This window comes from Castanea sativa, chromosome 7 (assembly GCF_040712315.1).
Source record: "Castanea sativa cultivar Marrone di Chiusa Pesio chromosome 7, ASM4071231v1".
In the NCBI taxonomy this organism is placed as follows: Eukaryota; Viridiplantae; Streptophyta; class Magnoliopsida; order Fagales; family Fagaceae; genus Castanea; species Castanea sativa.
In genome coordinates this window covers 31,434,979-31,456,779 of record NC_134019.1, presented here as the reverse complement: position 1 = coordinate 31,456,779, position 21,801 = coordinate 31,434,979, and the positions used below count along the sequence as shown (strand labels likewise).

The following is a 21,801-nucleotide window of genomic DNA, read 5'->3' as shown; positions in this document are numbered from 1 at the left end:
GCAGATGGGACAAATATCTTGATCGGTGATCTGATCTATACGTGGAAAATGGGGAGAAGAAAGAGGATGATATAAAAGGAGAAGAAAGGCATTTAGGGAGGGGGATCGGAGAAAAAAGGGAGAGAAAACATTGTACACATCACCATCCATAATTGTAATCTATCTTTGAAATAAAGAAAAATAATACAAATCATCCTCGCCTTGTGTCCAAGGATAAATTCTGTTGCATAAATAGTTCATTGTGTGTGACATTGCAATCAAGCCCATCATTTTTGTTATCCAGCATCACTAGAACCTAGATTTCAAGCTCACTCTCTACAAATTTCATTGTATTAGGCTTTTTGGGCCTATCTCCTTTTTACTGTTGGGTTTGGATGCAAATTGTGACCTTACACTCCCTATACATCAAGTAATTAGAAGTTCAAAGAGAAAATGTTCGAATTACAAAATTAACAAATATATTATAATTATATTAAAAAAAATCATCAGTCTAAGACCGGACTTTACTAGTTAACCCTTTTCTTTTTGGCTATATACTAGTTGACCCAATTAAAACCCATTGTTTGAGTCTTCGTACATGTAAGTTTGTGTCAAAAAGATCCTAAACTCAACTCAAAATTATAGCAAGAATTAACTTTTGACACAAGTATTTATGACTATTTGAGGTTTTTTTTTTTTTTTTTTAAGCGTAGATTGAAATTTTTTTAGATACCTAAGCTAAGATTGAAGACTAAAGTTTAACTGTACTTCTAAACTTTTTTTTGTTAAATTTATCAACAACAAAAAAAGTTTAAAAGTACAGTTAAACAACCCCCAAGAAAAAAAGTATATATTTCCTTGAAGACTAAAATAAACTCAAACAAGCAAACAGGCAAATAATAAAGTGGAAAAAACAGCAGAACAACAGCAAGTCAGCAATGCTGAGGCCTTGAGCATCTCACCCTTAACAACAAAACGTAAAGTTCAGAGGAGAGAGCCAACCTCACATGGATGACAAAATTAGCAGAACAACAACAGCAAGTGATTGTACAGATTTTCTCTCTTTAGGCAAAATACCATTTCATTATTTGTATTCTTTGATTCTGTTTTTTTTTTGCTTTTGCTGTGATTATTCTATCCCTTAACGCTTTCTCTCTCCACCTATTGTACCCCATCAGATTAAGCAGAGGAAAGCTGGCCCACCGACTCAAAGATGTCCCTGACCCATGAGAAGCGTTTGGATTCTGAGGGTGGAAGTGGAACTGAACAAGTGAGAACTTATCTTTTGAGTAAATTTATTAATGTTTGTTCTGTTTTATTAGGCTTGACAAAATGGTCCAAACGATGTTGGGTCCAAAGTGAGGGGTTAATCTAACGTATTGTCACTTGACCCAAAAGTTTAAGGGTATACACAGACCCCAAAAAACAAATTTCAGTTGCTTTTTGGGATAATTTAGTTGCTTTTTGGGGGCCTGTGCATAAAACAGTTTGTACACTACTTAAAGTTTAAACCAATGAGTTTGGTCCAAATATGTTATATCTAGCTTCCACTCTTGTTATTAGCATCCCATGTGTGACTTCAATACTTATCTAACCACACTTGGCATATGAATATTCTAACACAGTCTAATTCCGAGCGTAAGCCATTATGAGTACGATGATTGTTCTTTATCGTTAGTCCCCCGGACACCTTTGGAATTTTATGGAGTTAAGAATTAATTTATTTAAAAAATAAATTGCAAGCTTATGAGAATTAAGGGACTAATATGAAGTATGAACCCTGAGCCAGGAGGATGCATGTTATAAAAATCAAGCCTAGTATAATTAGGCACTCACTTTGATTGAAGGTAACCAATGTCTGTGTAGTCCATAGCTTTCTGGTCATTTTTCCTTTAGGACCGCACCATAGTCAGCAACAGCTATCCGACCTTGTATACCGTGATAATTGGAGTTATTATTCCCACTTAGGTTGTAATTCTTGACAGATTGTGACTTCTCAATTGTTTGAAAGACTAGGTAAGGGATGTTCACCTTATGCATAAACTCACTCTAGAGGAACAATGTGAGTCTTCCTAAAAAGCAGAAATTAATTATGATATTAGGGACCAATTTGTTTGTTTTTTGGCTCTACATGCTCGTGTTGTTTGTGTATTTGTGGCATAGAAGTAAGAAGGGGTGCTGGAGGGTCTCATATTTGTTAAGTGCAAATTTTGGTACGGGTTTATTTTCAAATTTGGTCCCTTCGCTTAATTAAGTTTTAGGGACGTGTTAATTTTAATGATCTAGATCTGTTTTCGTTTTGCTTATGATTTTCAGATAATTAAGACATAAACTTGGTCATTATAACAGCATGGAGTCTATCCACTGAAAGCCCGCCCCCATAAGTTGTGCCTAAGTTATTATTAAACTGAGTATGGTATACAACCTGCCATAATGTACCTAACTAATATACCAAAAGCCCCTAAATTGATGGTGTGAGCCAATAAGCCTTATATATTATAACCTTTGGAATAGAAATTGATCTTGTAGACATTTCATAGAGATTGTCTTTTATTAGATCTCTTTTATGTCTCTACTGCCACATCCGAATTTCCCAGTTCCTTGGTTTATATGGAATAACTGCATTTCATATAATCAATTGACATATTGATGGGAAATATTTATTTTGTGAATTATGAGCAGGTGTTATCAGTTGTTCCATGTAAACCCTGGAGGTTGGTTTTTCTTCTTCCTTCTTCTTTTTTTTTTTTTTTTTTTTGGTTATTAAAGTCAATGCCTAAGAGAACAAAATTCTCCTTTTGCATTGATGCCTTTGTAATTACTTAAAGCTTTAAAGAAAATGGAGCCATGGTTGAGGTCTTATACGACCGCATGGAAGCCAAGTCTTCTGCCTTGAAGCAAGCAATGGAGGTTCAAGCTAGTTTGCCAGCGGAATTTCCTAGCTTTATCAAGACTTTGGTAAGGTCAAATGTAACTGGTGGCTATTGGCTGGTAAGCTCGAAACTCTATCCCAAGGTCAAGAATGTAACAATAGCTGGGTGCCAGACAGATTTGTTTCTGCTAACTTATTTAATGGCAGCGTCTTCCAGCACAATTCTGCAAAATGCATTTGCCAAGGCATGATATAATAGTTATTTTGGAAGATGAAAGTAGGGAAGAGTACAAAACAAAGTATATTGCAGAAAATGCAGCAATGAGTTCTGGATGGAGAAGGTTTTCAATTGCGCACAAATTATGCCAAGATGATGTTCTGGTTTTCCAGTTGGTTGGGACTTTCAAGTTCAAGGTAATTATTTGAGTCTCTTAAGTTGGGTGTATGTCTATCTTTGTCCATGTATATAAATGCCTGATTGTTCACTGTTCCTATATTATACTGGTTTTGATTATGACTTGTTTTATTGCCACAATTTTGGAAAGGAGATCCTGGAAGAAGCATTTCATTTTTCACACAGCAGGATAGCCATAAGAAAAAGTACACATCTATTTCAAGAACAAACCCCTAAATCCTTAAGAGGTTCCTTGAATCCACAAGGAGAACTATTCTAGAGTCCGCCAAAAAAAAGAGAGAATCTCTCTCTCTCTCTCTCTCTCAAATTGTATTATCGAATAACTTACTTTCAATTAGGCCGATCACTATCTTATAGGAAGATACTAAAGAAATCCTAAGGTGGCTAGAAAATCCTTAAAGAAAACCCTAATTCATGTTAGGTATGAAAATTAGGCTAAAAATTTGGAAAATCACTAAAAAAGTCAAAATTGAGAAAATTACATAAACTAATACTACGGACCCTAGGAAATGTCCTAGAATTTATAGGACTGTGTTGTGAGTTTATGACTTTTATTTCAAGAGTTATAACAAAAAGAAAAATGACCATAAATTGCAAATTCAATAAAACAGAGGTGTAAAAGATGGAATTTAGCTAAAAAGCAGCTTAGGTCATGACTGTAGTGAGTTTTACCACCACGTTGATTCCCTTTTAGATCACCAAATTTCAAGCGATTTGTCTATGGCTCCGAGGATTTGTACTAGAGATACGGATTCCTTCTATTATTTTGCCTTTTATTTTTTGGGTCTATTTACTAAAATTCTATTGCAAACTCTTAATCTGTTTTCCTTTAAATAAAAAGATATAGGTTAATTGTTGCCTCCCATCTCACTCTCATAGGTATACATGGTGAGATTGAATGGTTTAGCTGGAGTAGATGGGCTTTTTGGCCCTCCAAATTTAGATGCTTGCGCAAGAGGAAATGATTATGGTATGGTATTTTGTTTCTATGTTCTACTCCTGAATTTGTCTGCCTCCATAATTAACTGATGGCATAATCTTTTTCTCCTTGATGTTGAACTTGGAACAAAAAAAAAAAAAAAAAAAAAATTGAAGACAAGAAGATCAAAATTCACAAAGACACTACGTATTTTGACCGTGTTATGCAAGACATTTTTGGATAGACTATTCAAATAAACAACCTGAAGGATTTAGATACTACTACTAGTTTTGGGAATGCAGCAAATCAGTATGAAAATGGCAGAAAAAATCTTGGCTCAGATGTTCAGTGTGGTCTAAGACTTACAGGGTCAATTGCTAATTTTAAAGAAGTTAATAGCATCAGCAGTTTCACCATTCTTGTGAATGGTGAAACCATAGACTCCCAGCTCTCAGATTACCAGAGGGTTAAGTATTACGATCTCTGCTGTTCTCAGAATTCATTTCTGCATGAAAATCTGCGCAAAAATATTAATAGTAAGTTGGCTGCTGAAATAATTTCTGAGACTATCAACATTGTGGATGCCATTAGAGCTTGTGAACTTTTGACCCCTCTAGCTGATTTTGAAGATCGGGATAATACTTTGAAAGGCTTTGAGCTATTGGGCATGAACGTTCAGTTCTTACATGCTCGAGTGGCTCAGCTGATGAGCATTGCTATGGAAGCAGCGGCAGTCAAGGACCCTCAGAGGAAATCAAAAGTTAGACTAGAGCAAGCTCATGCAGAAGAAGAAATAGATTTTCTCAAATTGAAGCTCTCGAAATTAAAGGAAACCAAAGAAAGACTTGACCATAAGATTGAGGCTTTGAAGGTGAATGTGGTGAGGCATGAGATTGTGTTTCAAGAAGTAGTTAATGCTCCATGGTGAGAAGGTGCTTTTGAAGTTATGTGTATATATATGGTTTTTTTGTGGAACTTGTTAGCTTATGTCACAGGAAGAGATTAACGAATCCAAGCAATGAGAAGTATCTCTAATGTCTCTACTGCTATGTAGCATCACTGACACTCTGTCATGTTATTTTCTTAAGCTTTTTGAGTTTTGATATAGCCCGCATGTCAGCAATCAGTGAAGCTAGAAATTTTTTATATAAAAAAAAGTTCAAAAATTCTTATTCCAATATTCTCAAAAAAGGAATTGGATATCATCCTAATAAATAAAAATATTTTTTAATATATTTGATCCAGAAAATGAAGATTTTAACCCAGAATTTGAAAAATAAAAAAGAATCGTTTTATTTGAGAAAGCTTTTTAAGCAAAAAGCTTGTTGATGTTTTTTGAAACTCTTAAATAAAGGCTTGAAAGTCAAGGAATCAGGATTCTAAAATGTTGCTCTGAAGTCATAAAAATATCAGTGTCCATGAAAGATTACCAAAGCTGACAGCTATTATTAATTCTTTATCTATTCATCTATTTGTCCTCATCTTCTTTGTTATCTACTTTGTATTAGTAGTCATCTTCTTGTCCTTTTTCAATTCATTTCTCTCATATAAAGGAGCGTGATTTTCTTTGTAAAAACTTAAAACCAACCACATAAATACCCATCTCTGGGTGGGTTGAAATTAAGATTGGATTCTTATTATTGATCACCTAAAAAGGAGCATTGTGGTTTCAATATGACAGAGATAAGACTTCATTGTGCACGGCTGTGGGCTTGTGTAATTCGTCTCATGATCATTGTGTATCACGCTTCATACGTATGTCTCCCACTTAAAATGGCAAACCCATGCTCAGTCCAATATGTTAGCCCAAAAATATATTCCCCATCATCATAATCAATATATATGTGTGTGTGTGTGTGTGTGTGAGAGGAGATTGAACGAAAACACCACAGTATCATAACAACTTCACAATTCTTTTGGGACCAGATTTTGTTTAAGTGGTTGACTTCAAGGTTTGTTTGGTTGGGGTAAAACAGTGAAGACAAAAAATGGAGAGAAAAGTGAAAACAAAATTGATTTTATGAGTGTTTAGTTGGAGAGAAGGGGATGGTGGATAATTAGTAGAGCCCAGGTATTTTTTCCCAGCCCCACTAAAATTCTATCTCCCTAATTTGGAAAGAAAATAGAAAAAAATGAATAGTTGCAATCAATGACCGTATTATATCGAGTCGTGGCAATAATTGTAACACAAAAGTTGTGGTTCAAAACTCTCTCAATAACTTCACATGATGGAAGAAAAAGCAATGAATAGATCACACAACTACCATTTGACATAACAAAGTTAAGAGAAAGCAAAGTTGTGTTGGCCCAAATTGTGTTTACCGTAGGACTTTCCCAAACATGTTGAAATAGGTATTTAAGCTGAAATATTTCAAGGGGCTTAACCATACCAGTTTTGGTAACTAGTTTGAAAACTTTTGATCCAGTATAGTGTGGTACAAAATAAATAACTTTGTTTGATGCCACTTTTAGGTTTTAGCTTTTAACTTTTTGTCTTTTGTTTCATTTAAAAAAAAATAATAAATAAATAAAACTAACTTAAAAACAAAGTTAGATTTTAGATTTTGTCACACATTTAGCATAAAAACTACTAAAAACTATATCTTTTATGTCATATATTTAGCAAATAAACTACCAAAAATTATGAGATATCCAAATGAACAAATGTCTCGCCAATTTTTCAAGCCCCCACTACTAAGATTCTCTTAATACTAATTTGGGTCTTGAAATCTAGAAGAATACCTTTGTAAAGCCTGTTTGGTTGTGTTGTCTAAACAACAATTTTCGTTATTTAAACAACACAACATATATTTCCATAATACCCTGGAACACACACACGTATTTCCACAACACTTAAACAATATTATTATAATAATATTACCAAACAGGCTAACTCTACTAGGTAGCTTTCTCTAGGTGAAACTACTGTTAAGATTTGTGCTCTAAAATCTAATTATTGACATGTTATAAATAATTAAATTGTTTAATTATATAAGACTATTTGTATATGGTCTAATTGGACATTATCATATAGTCCTTGAGATGCATTGTATGTGATTTAGTTATAAAAGATATAAATCGCAAGTGCCTTGTAAAATAAAAAATGTAGTTCGTAGTCGGTGATAAAATTAAACGTTTCATCTGCGAAGACTATAACATGTTAACTAAGATGGTTTGTCTTGATCATTGACGTGGAGACTTTTGATTGATGTGTTGATGTGTCTTAAGTGTGTAAGACACCTTGAACTGGACCATTATGAAATTAATTATTCAATTAACAATTGTCACCTTAATAATAAATCTCACTACTTTTATTTTCTTAAACTCTCAATCCTAAGAGGATTGTGAACACGATCATGAAATGTATGTTACTTTGATATATCAGGAGTGAGATCTAATCTAACGGCCAAAACCTCAGTACATTAGGTAATCGCATGTAGTGTTAAGGGAACACATATTCTCAAGATGGAATCAATAATCTTTTTTTATAAAGACACGAAATATCCCCTTTTAGATAAATTTAATGGGAATTGGTGATTCAAGGCCAGCCACTTTAATAAAAAGTTACTCAAGTTTATATTAATGAAATTAGTTTTCATAAATATGAATAACTAAAAGATTAAACAGGGAACTCAAGGAATAAAATAGTTATTTACAAAGTGATAGTTTATTATGACTTTGTTCACTATGGATATTTCATGGAGGAGTCAAATGATATTATATTAGAATCTCGAGATATAATTTATTAATAAAGCCTAGGATGCAATTATATTTCTATAGTGGTACTTGTTATATAATTAATGATAATTTTGAACTTGTTAAAAGTTGATGGAAGCTCAAAGCTCATTGGAGTTAGAGTCTTATTTGACTATTTGGTCATATCCCAAGTCACATACTAAAGCCTAAATTGGACTAGCCCAAAAGACTAACACAATTAGATAATCAATTATTTATCTAATAAAAGTTATTAAATAAAGTTATTGTCTAAACAGTTAAAACATACGTATGCTTAAAAGAAGAAAAATAGTTTTCTCTGAAACATCTCTTGAATACATTTTCCAAAAAGTAAAATAAATGTATGTAAGAACTGAATCGCACATCTTGGGCACCATGGGGAATTGTGATAAAAATTGAAGGTCTTCTCAAGATACTATCTACTTCTTGTTTTTTTTTTCCCACTACATCAAGGTACACTTGTATCCTTTATTCTAGAATTCAAAAGTGTATGTTATTTATCATGAATGAAGTAGATCTTTGTATTGCTTTTGCGAATTGTTTTGTATGTGATGCGGAACTAGTTTTTCCAACAAACACCACTACCTAAGATTTGGGTTTGGATCTACCATGTAATTACCACCTTTGTGAAATGTAAAATTTGATTGGGTAAATTTCATTAACTTACCTTGAGATTTGTGTTACTATTAAACACGTCTAGAATATCTCAAAATTGATAAATTTGGTCTTTAAAAGAGAAAAAGAAAAATGAATAACGTCCAAATTAATCAATTTTAAAATGTATTGAACCTGGTTGACATTAACCAAAATCTCAAGATAAGTTAATAGAATTTATCCAATTTTTTTTAACCTTTTTTAAATTTTTTTAAAAATAATTTTAGCAACTTTTTTATCTCGCATAGGATCACCAGAGCTCAATCCTAAAATTTAAGGCTCACATTGTTCGTGGATTTTAATTAGCTCAACTGGTAAAATTTTTTATAGTTGAATAAAAGATCTGAGATTCAATTTCTACTTACACTAAAAATTGATTGGTATATTGGACTATTGATAAAAAACAACCATTAGGAATAGATGCCATAGATCGAAAGTCCTAGAAAAAAAAATTGCTCACTGCTCAGTACCAAACGTAACCGGCTCAGCCAGTCAGCCCCTATTATTTCTGGGCAATTTTTAAACTCAGCCTTTAATTTAGCTAACAATTTTAAATCAAACGGTCCTTGGTTTTTCCCTCTTATATACACAAATGCTTCCCTGTTGCTTATTCCCCAAAAACAAAAATCAAAGAAGTCAAAAAGAGTAAAAGACCCAAGAGAAGAAGCTCGGAGTTTTAACTCAACCTTCAACAAAAGTCATGGCTGTAGCTGATCAAAAGCAGAGCCAATGCCCAACTGTTTCTTCTCCCAAGGTTCACCCACTTTCTCTCTTTATCTGATTATGCCATTTGTTTGACTGTTTGCTCATGACTGTGATTTTTTGCTTTTCTTTCTAACTCTCAGAAGCGAAGGAGGCCAGCAAAGACCATGGGAAAGCTGTTGCTGAAAAAAGTTCCGGGCTTTAACCAAATGGCTGATAAGCAAGTGAGAATCACTGTCCTCTGTTTTGTTTTTTTGAACAAAAGTAAATGTGAAACTTTCATCTTGTTTAGTGTTGAAAAGTCTGTTCTGTGTACCAGTCTGTTTGATGTTGTTTGAAACTGCATTTTTGTTCTGAAAAATGCTTCTTCTTTTTTTTCTTTTTTCTTTTGAAATTGTTGAAAAATGAACACAGTAAGAAATTTGAAATTTGGGGAAATGACTGATTCTTAAGCCTAAACTGGAACTGGGTTTTAAAACAGCTTTTAGAAAACGAAAGAGATGCACGTTTTTCATTCTTTTTTGGTTTATTGAAAACATAAAACAGATTTTGGAGTCATTATACTCTTTGTTGCTCTAGTTACAACTTATCACCTTAACAAGTTGTAAAAAATTCTGTACCTCTAGCATTGCTCTTCCTTTGGGAGTCCTGGAAAATGTATCAGTGAAGAAGAAAATTTATCTGTTTTGTTGTGTACATAATCACTAGTCTCCTACTTTACATACCCCTTATTTCTGAAAATGGTTCTAAACCAAATGCAGGCTATATTGTAGTTTCTTGTGCTGGCCAGCTTGATACATGTAGTGAAGTACCACATTGGCTAGTCTTATACTACATTTCTCAAATTAGTTTACGGTTTATTGTCTTTGTATTATACAGTAACTATGTTCTGTTGGTTTGTCTAATATCTCAATATTCTTTTGAATGAATTTTGTGGATTCTTGAACAGGCGGTCAATAATAAGAAGTTACAAGGGTAAGTATGATTGATTTCCCAGTTAATCTGCTATGATAAATTGAGAGATTTAATGACACTTTAACAGTGCTACCTCCTTTTTTTTAAGTACAGTCCTAAGCGGGTGAAGAGAGCAACAGTAGACAGCTTATATGATTCATTTGAAGCTCAGTCTTGTGTATTAGAGCGAGCAAAAGAGATTCAAGCAAATCTGGAACCTGAGTTCCCCAGCCTTGTCAAGACTATGCTTCCATCAAATGTTACTGGTGGATTTTGGCTGGTAAACCTCACTTTGTCTATGGAATTGGGTAGGAATCACCAGACTTATTGTATGTGTCAATTGTTTTTAAATGACAGGGTCTGCCAAAGCACTTTTGTCATGCACATTTGCCTATGCAAGATACAGCAATTTTTCTGGAAGATGAAAGTGGGGAAGCATTTGAAACAAAATATCTTGCGGAAAAGGTGGGACTAAGTGCTGGATGGAGAGGGTTTTCCATTTCTCACAAATTAATGGAGGGAGATATTGTCGTTTTCCATTTAGTCAAGCCTTCCAGATTTAAGGTAGTTATTTGAACCTTTTTGTTACTACTAATACATTACCTTACAAATGCTAAAGCTATTACCAATTTTAATACAAGGGGTTTACAAACTGACTTACCAACACTACCTTCCACCCAATGTTCCTTGGGTACTTGATTAGAATGCTTGTATTTAATGTTATGCCTGTACAGTAATTTGGTGTGATTAAAGATCATATATATATATATATATATATATATATATATATATATATATATATATATATATATATGTGGTCATTTTTGAGAAAAAATAGTAATAAAGAAAGTATAAGAATTGATGTTGAATCTGTTGGTTGGAGAGAAGTCTATAGAGGGGAAGTCAAAAACCAATTCAACTCAATGAGTAAATATTGTTTATCTTATTGGGTGTTGACTAAGTACCTGCTTTTTATAAGTGAATTCTGCAGAGACTAGGAATAAAAATTGAAAGGAGGACCAAAAATGTTGGTTTAATCTCTTGTTTTGGAATTTTTCCTTAACAGAAATTAAAACCCATAAAGGTCTCGTCCACTCTTATATGCTTTTTCGTTTGGGGAATTTAGCATGTCAATTTGTAGGATATAATTTATTACATGCTGCTTGGAGCTATTAGCCTATTACTTGTCGATGCATATTAGCTGTGCATCTTTTTCCTGCCCAATTTTAGGTATACATTGTCAGATCAAATGGTTCAGATGAAGTGGATGGTGCTCTTGCCCTCTTAAAATTGGATCCTGGCATGAAATTTATGAAGTGCGGTAAGTTGCTTTGCGGTTCACTTTGTTGTTCTTGTTTTCCTTGATCTTCTTTAAATAACTGCAACATGCTACTCTTCTTCCATTATATTGTCATTTATTTCCAACTGTGTAAATCATTCAGATAAGGATACTAAGGCTTGTGAAGAGCCAGTAAATGAGACTTTGAAGACTCTTTCTCAAGAAGATACTCAAAAGAATAGTATTATGGTGTGTGTTACTGATCCTGGGCCTATAGTGGATCTTTCAGAAGATGACAGTGATATTGGCTCAGAAATTTTGGATGGAATCAGACTATCAGATTCCGCGGTTGATTTTAAACAAGTTAGAAGCATTGAAGATTTCACCGTTCTTGTTAATGGTTTGGTTATAAACTCTGAGCTCCCCAAATTCCTTCTGACCAAGTACTTTGAGCTCTGTTGCAGTCAGAAATCATTTCTTCATGAACATCTACTTGAGGGTCTTAACTGTAAATTGGCGGCTGGAATGATTTCTGAGACTATTAATGTTGCTGATGCCATTAGAGCCTGCAAGATTTCCACTTCACAAGAAAGCTTGTCCACTTGGGACAAGACTTTGAAAGCCTTTGAGGTGTTAGGCATGAATGTGGGCTTCCTGCATGCTCGGCTAGAGCAGCTTCTGAATATTTCACTGAAATTAAAGAGGTATAAAGAAGCTACACTTGTAAGAGCTCAAGCAGAAGAGGAGGTGCAAACTTTGGAGGCCAAGCTTTTGGAAGTAAAGGAGAAAATAAATAGCCTTGATGCTGAGATTGAGAATCTAGATGTTGCTGCTGACAAGCTTGAGGTTGTGTTCCAAGAAGTGGCTAATGCCCCTTGGTAATGAGGAGCTTTTCTGTCATTGATTCACAACTTTTTTGTAAACTAGAGGTGTATGCTCCAGGACTAGGAATATTCAATGCTTCATGGTGAAGAGCTGTTTTGTAAGTATAGTTTTTTTGTGATATGCCACACACATCAATTCACAAAGGAACATTGTATATCAGCACAGTAACTTTAAGCTGCTTTCTTTTTGTAAGTTATAAGTTAATTGGGCTATTTATAGCAGTGATCACTGTAGACACTGATGCTCCTGATGCAGTCATCAACTGCTAGTAATGGAGAATATGTATGTATTGGTTCTCTTTTTGTAATCCTCTGGATTACATATGATAATGATGTAAATATTGGAGAGTTCTATGAGCTATTGCAATCTCTCACATAAGCACACAATCATGTCTTGGCTTCATTCCCTGGTGTTCTAAGAGTTTCCAAACTTAAATCTAGCTCCCACATGTTTATTCAAATTAGTAAATCATTTTAAAGATTAATATGACCTAAAATTTGTGCTGATATGCCATTTTAGTCATTTTCCTCGGGACCTAAAAGTAAGAGTACTTAGAGTTATAGGTGTTTAGGTAGTCCTTTGGTTGATATCAATGGTTTGTTTGATTTGAATGATAGGAAAGTCAAAACTGTGGAGAGATGAAAAATATGAGAGTGATAAAAAAAAATATAAGAAAAAAAATATTTTTATCTCTATAAAAAAGTGGACTGTTATAAATAAACAATATAGGTTGTATAAAATTACTATCATACTTGTATTACATAAGGAAAAATGTAATTAGTTAAATTAGTAAATATGACACTATAAAAGTGAATGTATTGTGTTTATTTATTTTATTACTTTATTTTCTCAGTCCATCCACTTTCTATAAGAATTTTTTGATTAATTGAATTAATTGAAATTATACCTTATAAATTTCCCTTCTTTTCCAAGCCAGGAAAAGTTATCTCCTTTGCTTTGGAGAGAATTTTGTGAAACCAGGGAGAATATATGTACTCTCCCACCCCTCATTCTTTCCATTGAGTTTTATTTTCTAAGGAAAATGGTAATTACCCAACCGTTTTTTTTTATCCTTATCTTTATATCATCGCCCTTTTTGGCCCCAACCATCATATATCCTACTTTAATTATTAATTATGTCAATTTTGTCCCCCAACTATTTTTTGTGTAACATTTGTCCCTTAACTTTCAAAATAAAGTTAATTTCAAACTACATAATTCCATTAAAACTTTAACTAAAAGTAGAACATACTCCATGATGAAATAAATTTGATTTTAATTTTGATAGTTGATGGACAAAATTGACACATATCAATCAAGGGCCCATATAAGACTTTATTGCACAATTGAACGACCAAATGACTAATTTAGCCTTATTTTCTTTTTCTTTTTTGTATTTTTCTGCAACTACACAGTAATTCTAACGAGTAATAACATTAACTACTGTTATTTGTTAGTAAAAAATGTTAGTTAAGCTACAAAACTACTAAGCTCAACTGATACTAAATGTTTTATCAAGACATTTAAGGTTCAAATTTACCTTAAAGATTGTTATTTGTTAGTTAAAAATATCAGTTGAATTACAAAATTACCAACTAAGCTCAACTGATTCTATTTAATGTTGTATTGAGACGTTCAAGGATGAAATTCACCTTAACGACAGTTATTTGTTAGTTAAAAATGTCGGTTGAGCTACAAAATTACCAACTAAGCTCAACTGATTTTACTCACTGTTCTATCCAGACGTTGAAGGATCAAATTTACCTCTCTTGTGACAATCTAATTATCAAAAGATTTGTTGAAGTAAAAAAATGAAATAAACAGTATTGTATGACTACTATTGCCCGCTGCCCAGTCAAGTGATTGGTGCCATTCTATTCCCTGTCGTTTGTTGTCCAACTCCAGCTTAGGAAACAAACAAAAGTCAAAGAGGAAAAGTGAATAGAACTCAGAAGAGGAAAATGGTGGAATCGAAGCAAAGCTACGAGGAATGCCGGAGAAAGAGAATAGAAGAGAACAAGAAGAGAATGGAAGAGCTCAATTTAGGCAAACTCGCTCTCGCTTTCAAAGCCTCCACTCCTAAATCCTCTCCGGTCTCTTTCACAACTCTCTCTCACTCTCTGTGTTTTTCTTTTTTTTGGGTTTTCCAACTTTGAGATTAATTGCTTTTTGGTTTTTTTTTTTAATTTTTTTGGGTACGGACAGGTGAAGCGAACAAGAGTAACTCCAGACATCTCTTCATTACCGGTCCGAAGATCGAGTCGGATCGCCAGCAAGACCCGAGTCCGAACCGCCAAAAATCTCTCACGTCCTCGAAAACCACCCGTCATCAGATTCGAGTCCGCCGACCCGTACCCGACAGCCTTCGTCAAAGCTGACCTTTCCTCGTTCAAACAAGTGGTACAAATGCTCACCGGATCCTCCAATCAACCCACAACGGTACCCGACCCGCCATCCGAAACCAAGCAAGCATCTTCTCCTCCTTCCTCTCTTGGCTAGGGATTTCATTTCAGATAAATGTCAAACTTGAACATATAACCAAGTTTGTTGTTAGTGTGGGTTTCGGATTGCAGGGTCTGTTTTTTTAATAATCACTACAAAGTTATAATCAAATGCTTCTGAATAGGTTCAAACTTGGTTGACAATTTGAACATATAATCAAGTTTAGTGATAAACTTGACATCGACTCGATTTCCAAATAGAATTCAATGACTATTCTTAAACTTTTGTTACACAGTTCAGGTCAACTTATTTATAGTCTTACCTTTGAAGGGTTAGAATGAAACTTTATTCCAAAAAAATAAAATATTAGCCTGTCAGATTCCTTACTTACCAAAAACAAAAAGAAAAAAAAAGTTTTCGTTCAGTTTATCTACTTTTTGTTGAGAATGATGTAAATAAAATATAAAAATAAAATAAAATAAATAAATGACTCATATGAGAGCTGCAAATAATAGAAAAAATAAACAATAAATTGGTTTAAAAGTGCATCATAAAGAGTCACTAAATTCCTTAATTAAATTCGGGTTTTATTCTTGTATGTCTTTAAATATACGTTAGTAAACTATTTTAGAAAACTTTTTATAAAAAAATAAACTTTTTTGTTAACTTTTTAAATTTTTCATAAAAATTTCCTTAAATTTAATTGGGGCCATTAAATTTAAATATATGATCACATTTACTACAACACATGCATATTTTCCTTTTTTTTTTTTTTTTTATAAAACCGATGAGTCGGAATTTAATTGAGAAAGTTAATGTATATGAACCCAAAAGACCAGACACTTTTGCGCACACCAATGCCACCACGGATGGCAGCACTTCACTGTCTTTTTTACTGTCACAACTCACTACACTAGTGTAAAAGCAAGTAACCAAATCCCAGGAACGGCTCGGCTCGATGTCCAAAATTCCAAGAATAATCAATGTAGTAATAATCAAATCCACATCCACTTATATTTGTTTTTTTTTTGTACTTATGATTCTGAGTGTTTGAGTGAGTGCTGAGTGACGTTGTCACATTTTGAATTTAAAGTTTCAAAAAACTTACACAAATTGGCGCTCAAAACACGAGTCCCACTCGTGTAGTCATGTCAAAGCATAGCCGTAGGAATTGATTACAAAGGCTTTTTATTTTATTTTAAAGGGCGGCCCAAGTTCAACGGTCAGCCACTTCTCCTTCTAGTACAGTGTATGTGTATCACTACTTCACCTCCCAGTTCAGTTCTCATCTTTTGAGTTTAGCTTCTCATATCATAAATAATACCTAGTGAGAGAAAAATCAATCGTTTTTGGTTTGGTTTGGTTGGGTTTGGATAGAACAAAAATGGTGGAATTGAAGCGAAGCTACGAGGAATGCCGGAGACAGAGGCTGGAAGAGAACAAGAAAAGAATGGAGGAGCTCAATATTGGCAAACTTGCTCTTGCTCTCAAGGCCTCCTCCACTCCTAAGTCCTCTCCGGTATACCTTCATAACTCCTCTTTTGCTCTCTCTCTCTTTTTGGTTTTTACTTTTCTTTCTGTTCGGACAGGCAAAGCAGGTGAAGCGGCCAAGAGTATCACTTGACGTCTCTTCTGTCCCGGTCCGAAGATCGAGTCGAACTGCCAACAAGCCCCCTCCCAATTACAAGGAAGTCAGTTCTTTCATCACTTTGCTTTTACCTAAAGTTTCCATCTATTCTTTTTTTTAAGATAATAATGTTGGCTGAATATAATATAGTTAAGCAGTAGTAGGTAAATATAACCGTTTTGTTAGAGAAGATTTAAGGTGCTTACTAGTTACTAGTTTGATTTCAGATTAAATGTTATAGATTTTGTTTTATCAAGTCCTGAGTTGCAACTTGCATGTCTTTTGGGCATCTACTAGTTTAGTCTTGTAAATATTACAAAGAAGATAGTTGGGTAAATTGAATTTTTGGTCTCTTTTGTTTTTAAAAGGTTTGATTTTGGTCCCTCAAATTTTTATAATTTAGCCCCTTATCGTAACTAGTGGAATACTGAGGAGTATTGAGTAAACCCATATTTAAGGGACCAAAATTGCAAACAAGAAAACGGTGGAAATTTTTTAGAGATGGAAATGGAATTGTTCCCATTCTGAATTTTTTAATCACCAAATTAAAGCTTCTTAATTAATTTAGGGGTCCAAAATTGAAATGTAAGGAACCAAAGATGCAATTTACCCAATATGGTTTGATGTTGTCTATTAATTTTCATTTGTGGTTTATTTATTATAATCAACTCTACATAAAGTAACCATTAGGTTTGAGTTTCATTATATCTAGCATTTAGTATTGTCTTATTCTATGCTTTCTCTGTTTTTTTTTTAGTCTAAGCCGTTGTATTATATGGTCAATGTAAAGTCATTATAGTGATTGATTTCCATTACAAATTCAGTATTTGTATTCTTTCTTTAAATTGGTGGATGTAATGTTTTGGGTAGTAATGGATGATAGACATACCTTTATATTGTTGAAATGCTTTCTGTCTCTATTTTGGATTGATATGCCAACTTCTTGGTTCATGGCAGGTACCAATTGAACCCTTGGGGAGTCTCAGAAGGTTGACATGTGTGATTCATTGTTAAAAAATGTTACTAATCAATAAATGACTGAGAGTTTTGTGGGTTGCTTATGTATGATTATTGTGGGTTCACTTGTAGGAGCTATCGGCGGGGATCTTTGTTGAGCCGATTTTATGCTTCAGATGGTGCAAGGCAGGATGCCATTGAGAGAGCAGAACAGCTTGAATCGGATCTGGGATCTGATTTCCCAACTTTTTTAAAGCCCATGCTCCAGTCACATGTCACTGGAGGATTTTGGCTGGTATGTCAATGACTTGTACTTGAAAATAAGTGATTCTGAGTAAGACTGTTTATTTAGTAATATATAGTAGGTGTTGGGTATTTACTCACTTATAATTCTTGGACTCCTATGTAGTTTATTGATGGAACTTGGTCATATATTTGATGCAGCCATGAAGATGGATTTGCTTTTATTTAGCGGATTCACCTACTCAATATGAAGTCAAATTGAAGTAAAAGTCATGTGGTTTTAATTGTCTACGAATGAACCTAAAAAAGTTTTTTATTTGATTATTTATGGGAAATTTTATATTCGAGGGAAAATCTATAATTTTTGTAATTCCTTTGAATTAATCAATTTATTGTATTTTGGTAATTTGGTTCATTCTAGAATCTTCTAGGAGATCACAATATAGGAGTCCTAATGCTTTCTTCTCTTCTTCTTTTCTTTCACTTAAGTCACGCTTCATGAGTATGGTTCATACACCCCAAGAACATCCTAAATTTCGATCTTATTCTTCTTCTTTACAACCCTAAATCAAGCTCGTTCTTTTACCCATCAAAACCCTAAATCCCCACATACTTTCTTTACCAAATAGCCATCAAATAACTCATCCAACCATCTCTAATTCCTAATACAACACTAAAACTCTTTATTCCCCAACTTGAAATCTCATTTCTACAAATTCTGCTAAACTTTGACCCACCACAACCACATGAAGACAAATTCCTCAATTTTTTGGCTTAGGGTTCGGAGAACTTATAAATCTAGGTTTAGAATTGATTAAGAAGGGGATATGGGATTGAGTTAGGAACCAAAGGTGGTTTGATGAGTTGCCGATTTATATAAGAAACTATGTTGGGGTTTTGAAGGATAAAAGAAAGGGCTTAATTTGGGTGTAAAGAAGAATAATAAGAGAGAAATCTAGGGTGTTCAACTCTTCAAGGCTATATGAATAGTACCCATGAACGATAACTTGGAGGGAAAAAAAAAAAGAGTTGAAGAAAGAAATAAGAAAAAATGAGAAAGAATTTATGCTCAAAACACTTAATTTTATTGGTCTATTTTCCATCTCCCTTACATTGAACACAATTTATGTAAATAATTTTTCTTGTACTCTAGTATTAGGATTCCCACTTGTACACTAACTTAGGCCTAAAGAAAATAAAAACCTAAGATATTTTGGATCTCCTAGAATATTCTAGGACTAAATTACTAAAATATCTTTAATTGCAGAATAAAATTGACCGTATTTCAGACATTGCATTGATTTTCATTTAAAATTATTGGGCATGATTTGTTGTTCCTTTCAAAGAATGAATAATAGCATTAATTATTGGTAATTTTTATTTATGTTTCATATAGCTGATATGAGTGGATGTAATTTCTTACTTTCTACCATAATTTCTGCTTCAACCTATCAATAGGGTCTGCCAGTCTACTTTTGCAAGGAACACCTTCCTGACGAAGATGAGATGATAACTTTGGTAGATGAGGATGAAGATGAGTTCCCAACAAAATACCTTGCTGAAAAAAATGGTCTTAGCGGTGGTTGGAGAGGGTTTGCTATTGATCATGAACTAGTTGATGGGGATGCATTAGTGTTCCAGTTAATTAACCCTACTGCTTTTAAGGTGAGCAGTTGGACTCAGATTGATGCCTTATTGGTACCTTTTAGAGCTTTAAAGCAATTACACATGCATAAAAGATGCATTAATGTTGCATGGAAAATTTTGCTATATGCAAATGTTGAAAATTGAAGTACAATTCTGATGTTGACAAATTTATTTGACAATTGTGGATAGATTTCTGATATTGACAAATTTCTGTAAAATCTGTACTAGGTCATTCCTTTTTATAACTTAAATATTCTACTGCAAAATGGTCACTTAAAATACTTCTGCAATAACAGATGTGTTTATGAGTACAAGAATAGGCATTTCACAAGGCAGTGCTAACTTTATTCGCTTAATCTCATTTGGAACAACACCTTTCCGAGTTTCCTTGAATTGCATGCATTATTTAGGATTGAATGGCCATAAGGGGAGATTGCATGGATAATTTCGAATCTATGACCTCAACTTCATGAGATGCAATCCCAATCAACTTTGCTACCTGTTGGGGTATGCATGATGTAATAATGTTGAATATTAACAAAACAGCTAGTATATTACCCTGAAAAATTCCTTGTTTAAGATGCGCAATTTGGGCTATTTACAATTTTGTTCAGGGCCTTCAGGCTTCAATTTTTTTCATGTTTCAAAATTCCTTGTCATTTGTAATTTTTTGGATGCTAAAGTGTAATATCCATAATTTCAAGTAGGACACGTCAACTGATAATATTGTAGGTGTGGGGTATATGTTCCACAATATTGATGTGAATTGTTTGCCCCATGCATTTTTCTATTACACAAAACTAGATATATTGCTTAAATGAATATTTATATGTAGAAGGTTTCAATCCATTTTGTGAATATAATGTTGATTAGTCTTCAATAAATGGAGAATATTTTGTTCTGGAGCTCAATATAATTTAACAATTTAATGAAATAATTCTTTTTTCCTATACACTTGTGAAACCTCATTTGTATAAATTGAATTTCAAACATAAATGTGCTCTCTTTTTTTGTAGTAATTACCTTAATTGTCCTTCCTAGGTGTACATCATTAGGGCATCTGAATTACCATACGATGAAGACAAGGACAAGGATTCAGATGCCTCAAAGTTGGACAACGAAGACAAGGACAAGGATTCAGACGCCTCAAAGTTGGACAACGAAGACAAGGACAAGGATTCAGATGCCTCACAGTTAGACAGGATTGCCAAAAGAACCAGAGCAAGTAATTGTTTTCCACTCTGAAACCTTTTCAAGTCCCTTTGTTTAAAATATATATGGCAACTGATAAAAGTAATATTTCACCAAACTACTTATTTGACATGGTTCACAGTTTTCACTTTCCATATATATCTGTTTTTGCCAGGCAGAAAGCGTAGTCTTTGATACTTGATGCCTTACTGCAATTTCCACCTTATTTTGCTTCAAGAAAGCTGTGGTACAGAATTGGAATTTTGTGTTTCCTCTGCAATGTACCAATTTTGGTTCAACATTCTTGAGGTTTTTGTCTAGGTTAACTTTTTCTTAACATTGTTATTTAGTGTAGTTGGGATTTAGGAATGCTTTTTCAGCTCTTTTAATTAGCCAGCTTTATCAATCGAATGTATTTTAATATAATAGCAGTGACAGTAATATTATGTCTTATAATGTTAATGGATTTATTCTCTTAAAAAAAAAATTTGCTTGTCTGGACCCCAATTTCTGTTTATCCTATACTTGTGGAAAGACATTTTATCTGATTTTGCAATGAAATTTGCATAATTTTTGTAAATAAAAAGCTTATATTGTAATTAAGCTTTAATTTATATTTAGTTGCTAGGTTATGTAGCTCTTCTTTCCAGTTTCCACCACCTGGCTTTTTTTTTTCTTCTTCAGTAGAAAGCAAACTGTGCAGATTTCTGTGCGCTCTTTTTTCCAGTAAGAGATCACTGGATTTTTTTCTTTTTTTGGGCCGGGGGGTGTGTGTGGAATAAGATCATTGGATACTTGCAATCCCATTGGTCTCTGCCAAATATTCAATTGCATGTTTCAACCTTAGGCAACAAATGGCTAGTTTGATGAGAGCGAAGCCTAAATTGTAAATTGAATGTCTAATGCCTGTTAAATTGAGGGTTCACTTTTTTCTAGGGCCTATTACTTGCAATCTCATTGGTCTTTCTGTGTACTCTTTTTAGAGTTTTCATTTAGGTACACACTTTATATCTAATGCTTTCTTCATTCTCAAAAATAATAAAAAAATTTAAAAAATAAAAAATTTAATGCTTGATATATTTTTTTAGCATTTGAATTTAGAAAGAATCAGTGTACCAATGGGAAGGAGAGAAGGCAGATAATCCTCAAACTAAACTAACGGTTCACCTTAACTCCTTAGCATAAGTAGCAAAACTTGAGCTAACTTATTACATTGTTTAGAAATAGATTTAAACAAAATGCTGCTCAATATTGGTCACATAAGTTGTTGATCTTCTTTTTTTTTTCTTTTTTTTTTTTT

General features: G+C 33.5%; 4 protein-coding genes across 5 annotated transcripts; all 4 read left to right on the top strand.

The window, feature by feature from the left end:
- Nucleotides 1-876: 876 nt before the first annotated feature.
- LOC142643813 (uncharacterized) lies at nt 877-4,485 on the top strand. Its single transcript, XM_075818526.1, has 7 exons — nt 877-1,026; nt 1,158-1,249; nt 2,662-2,693; nt 2,808-2,970; nt 3,069-3,265; nt 4,146-4,236; nt 4,362-4,485. Exons 2-5 carry the CDS (start codon nt 1,193-1,195, stop codon nt 3,105-3,107), a joined length of 291 nt encoding a protein of 96 aa, XP_075674641.1. The 5' UTR covers nt 877-1,026; nt 1,158-1,192; the 3' UTR covers nt 3,108-3,265; nt 4,146-4,236; nt 4,362-4,485.
- On the top strand, nt 3,173-5,113 carry LOC142644316 (B3 domain-containing protein Os01g0234100-like). The gene is made up of 3 exons (XM_075818956.1): nt 3,173-3,265; nt 4,146-4,241; nt 4,430-5,113. Exons 1-3 carry the CDS (start codon nt 3,173-3,175, stop codon nt 5,111-5,113), a joined length of 873 nt encoding a protein of 290 aa, XP_075675071.1.
- A 4,082-nt stretch (nt 5,114-9,195) lies between these two features.
- LOC142642900 (B3 domain-containing protein Os01g0234100-like) lies at nt 9,196-12,761 on the top strand. Its single transcript, XM_075817342.1, has 7 exons — nt 9,196-9,328; nt 9,420-9,500; nt 10,226-10,251; nt 10,345-10,510; nt 10,588-10,794; nt 11,461-11,551; nt 11,673-12,761. The coding sequence occupies exons 1-7, from the start codon at nt 9,275-9,277 to the stop codon at nt 12,389-12,391; spliced, it is 1,344 nt and encodes a 447-aa protein (XP_075673457.1). The 5' UTR covers nt 9,196-9,274; the 3' UTR covers nt 12,392-12,761.
- Nucleotides 12,762-14,272: 1,511 nt separating this feature from the next.
- On the top strand, nt 14,273-20,952 carry LOC142642331 (B3 domain-containing protein Os06g0194400-like). Of its 2 annotated transcripts, XM_075816685.1 has the most exons (9): nt 14,273-14,487; nt 14,600-14,859; nt 16,214-16,355; nt 16,426-16,527; nt 17,421-17,452; nt 17,553-17,715; nt 19,122-19,328; nt 20,352-20,535; nt 20,677-20,952. In XM_075816685.1, exons 1-9 carry the CDS (start codon nt 14,356-14,358, stop codon nt 20,694-20,696), a joined length of 1,242 nt encoding a protein of 413 aa, XP_075672800.1. In that variant the 5' UTR covers nt 14,273-14,355; the 3' UTR covers nt 20,697-20,952. The 2 variants fall into 2 exon arrangements, with proteins under 2 accessions (XP_075672800.1, XP_075672801.1); XM_075816686.1 differs by lacking the exons at nt 14,273-14,487; nt 14,600-14,859 and adding an exon at nt 15,968-16,085.
- Nucleotides 20,953-21,801: the final 849 nt, after the last annotated feature.

Bases quoted from the DNA above. Each gene is read 5' to 3' on its own strand.
- LOC142643813 (XM_075818526.1), top strand. From the start codon at position 1,193: ATGTCCCTGACCCATGAGAAGCGTTTGGATTCTGAGGGTGGAAGTGGA. The intron at 2,694-2,807 runs GTTGGTTTTTCT...AATTACTTAAAG, and splicing joins GTTCCATGTAAACCCTGGAG to CTTTAAAGAAAATGGAGCCA. The intron at 2,971-3,068 runs GTAAGCTCGAAA...AGCGTCTTCCAG, and splicing joins TAACTGGTGGCTATTGGCTG to CACAATTCTGCAAAATGCAT.
- LOC142644316 (XM_075818956.1), top strand. From the start codon at position 3,173: ATGAGTTCTGGATGGAGAAGGTTTTCAATTGCGCACAAATTATGCCAA. The intron at 3,266-4,145 runs GTAATTATTTGA...TCACTCTCATAG, and splicing joins TTGGGACTTTCAAGTTCAAG to GTATACATGGTGAGATTGAA. The intron at 4,242-4,429 runs GTATTTTGTTTC...ATTTTTGGATAG, and splicing joins GAGGAAATGATTATGGTATG to ACTATTCAAATAAACAACCT.
- LOC142642900 (XM_075817342.1), top strand. From the start codon at position 9,275: ATGGCTGTAGCTGATCAAAAGCAGAGCCAATGCCCAACTGTTTCTTCT. The intron at 10,795-11,460 runs GTAGTTATTTGA...GCCCAATTTTAG, and splicing joins TCAAGCCTTCCAGATTTAAG to GTATACATTGTCAGATCAAA. The intron at 11,552-11,672 runs GTAAGTTGCTTT...TAAATCATTCAG, and splicing joins CATGAAATTTATGAAGTGCG to ATAAGGATACTAAGGCTTGT.
- LOC142642331 (XM_075816685.1), top strand. From the start codon at position 14,356: ATGGTGGAATCGAAGCAAAGCTACGAGGAATGCCGGAGAAAGAGAATA. The intron at 14,860-16,213 runs GCAAGCATCTTC...GGGTTTGGATAG, and splicing joins GACCCGCCATCCGAAACCAA to AACAAAAATGGTGGAATTGA. The intron at 20,536-20,676 runs GTAATTGTTTTC...TGTTTTTGCCAG, and splicing joins TGCCAAAAGAACCAGAGCAA to GCAGAAAGCGTAGTCTTTGA.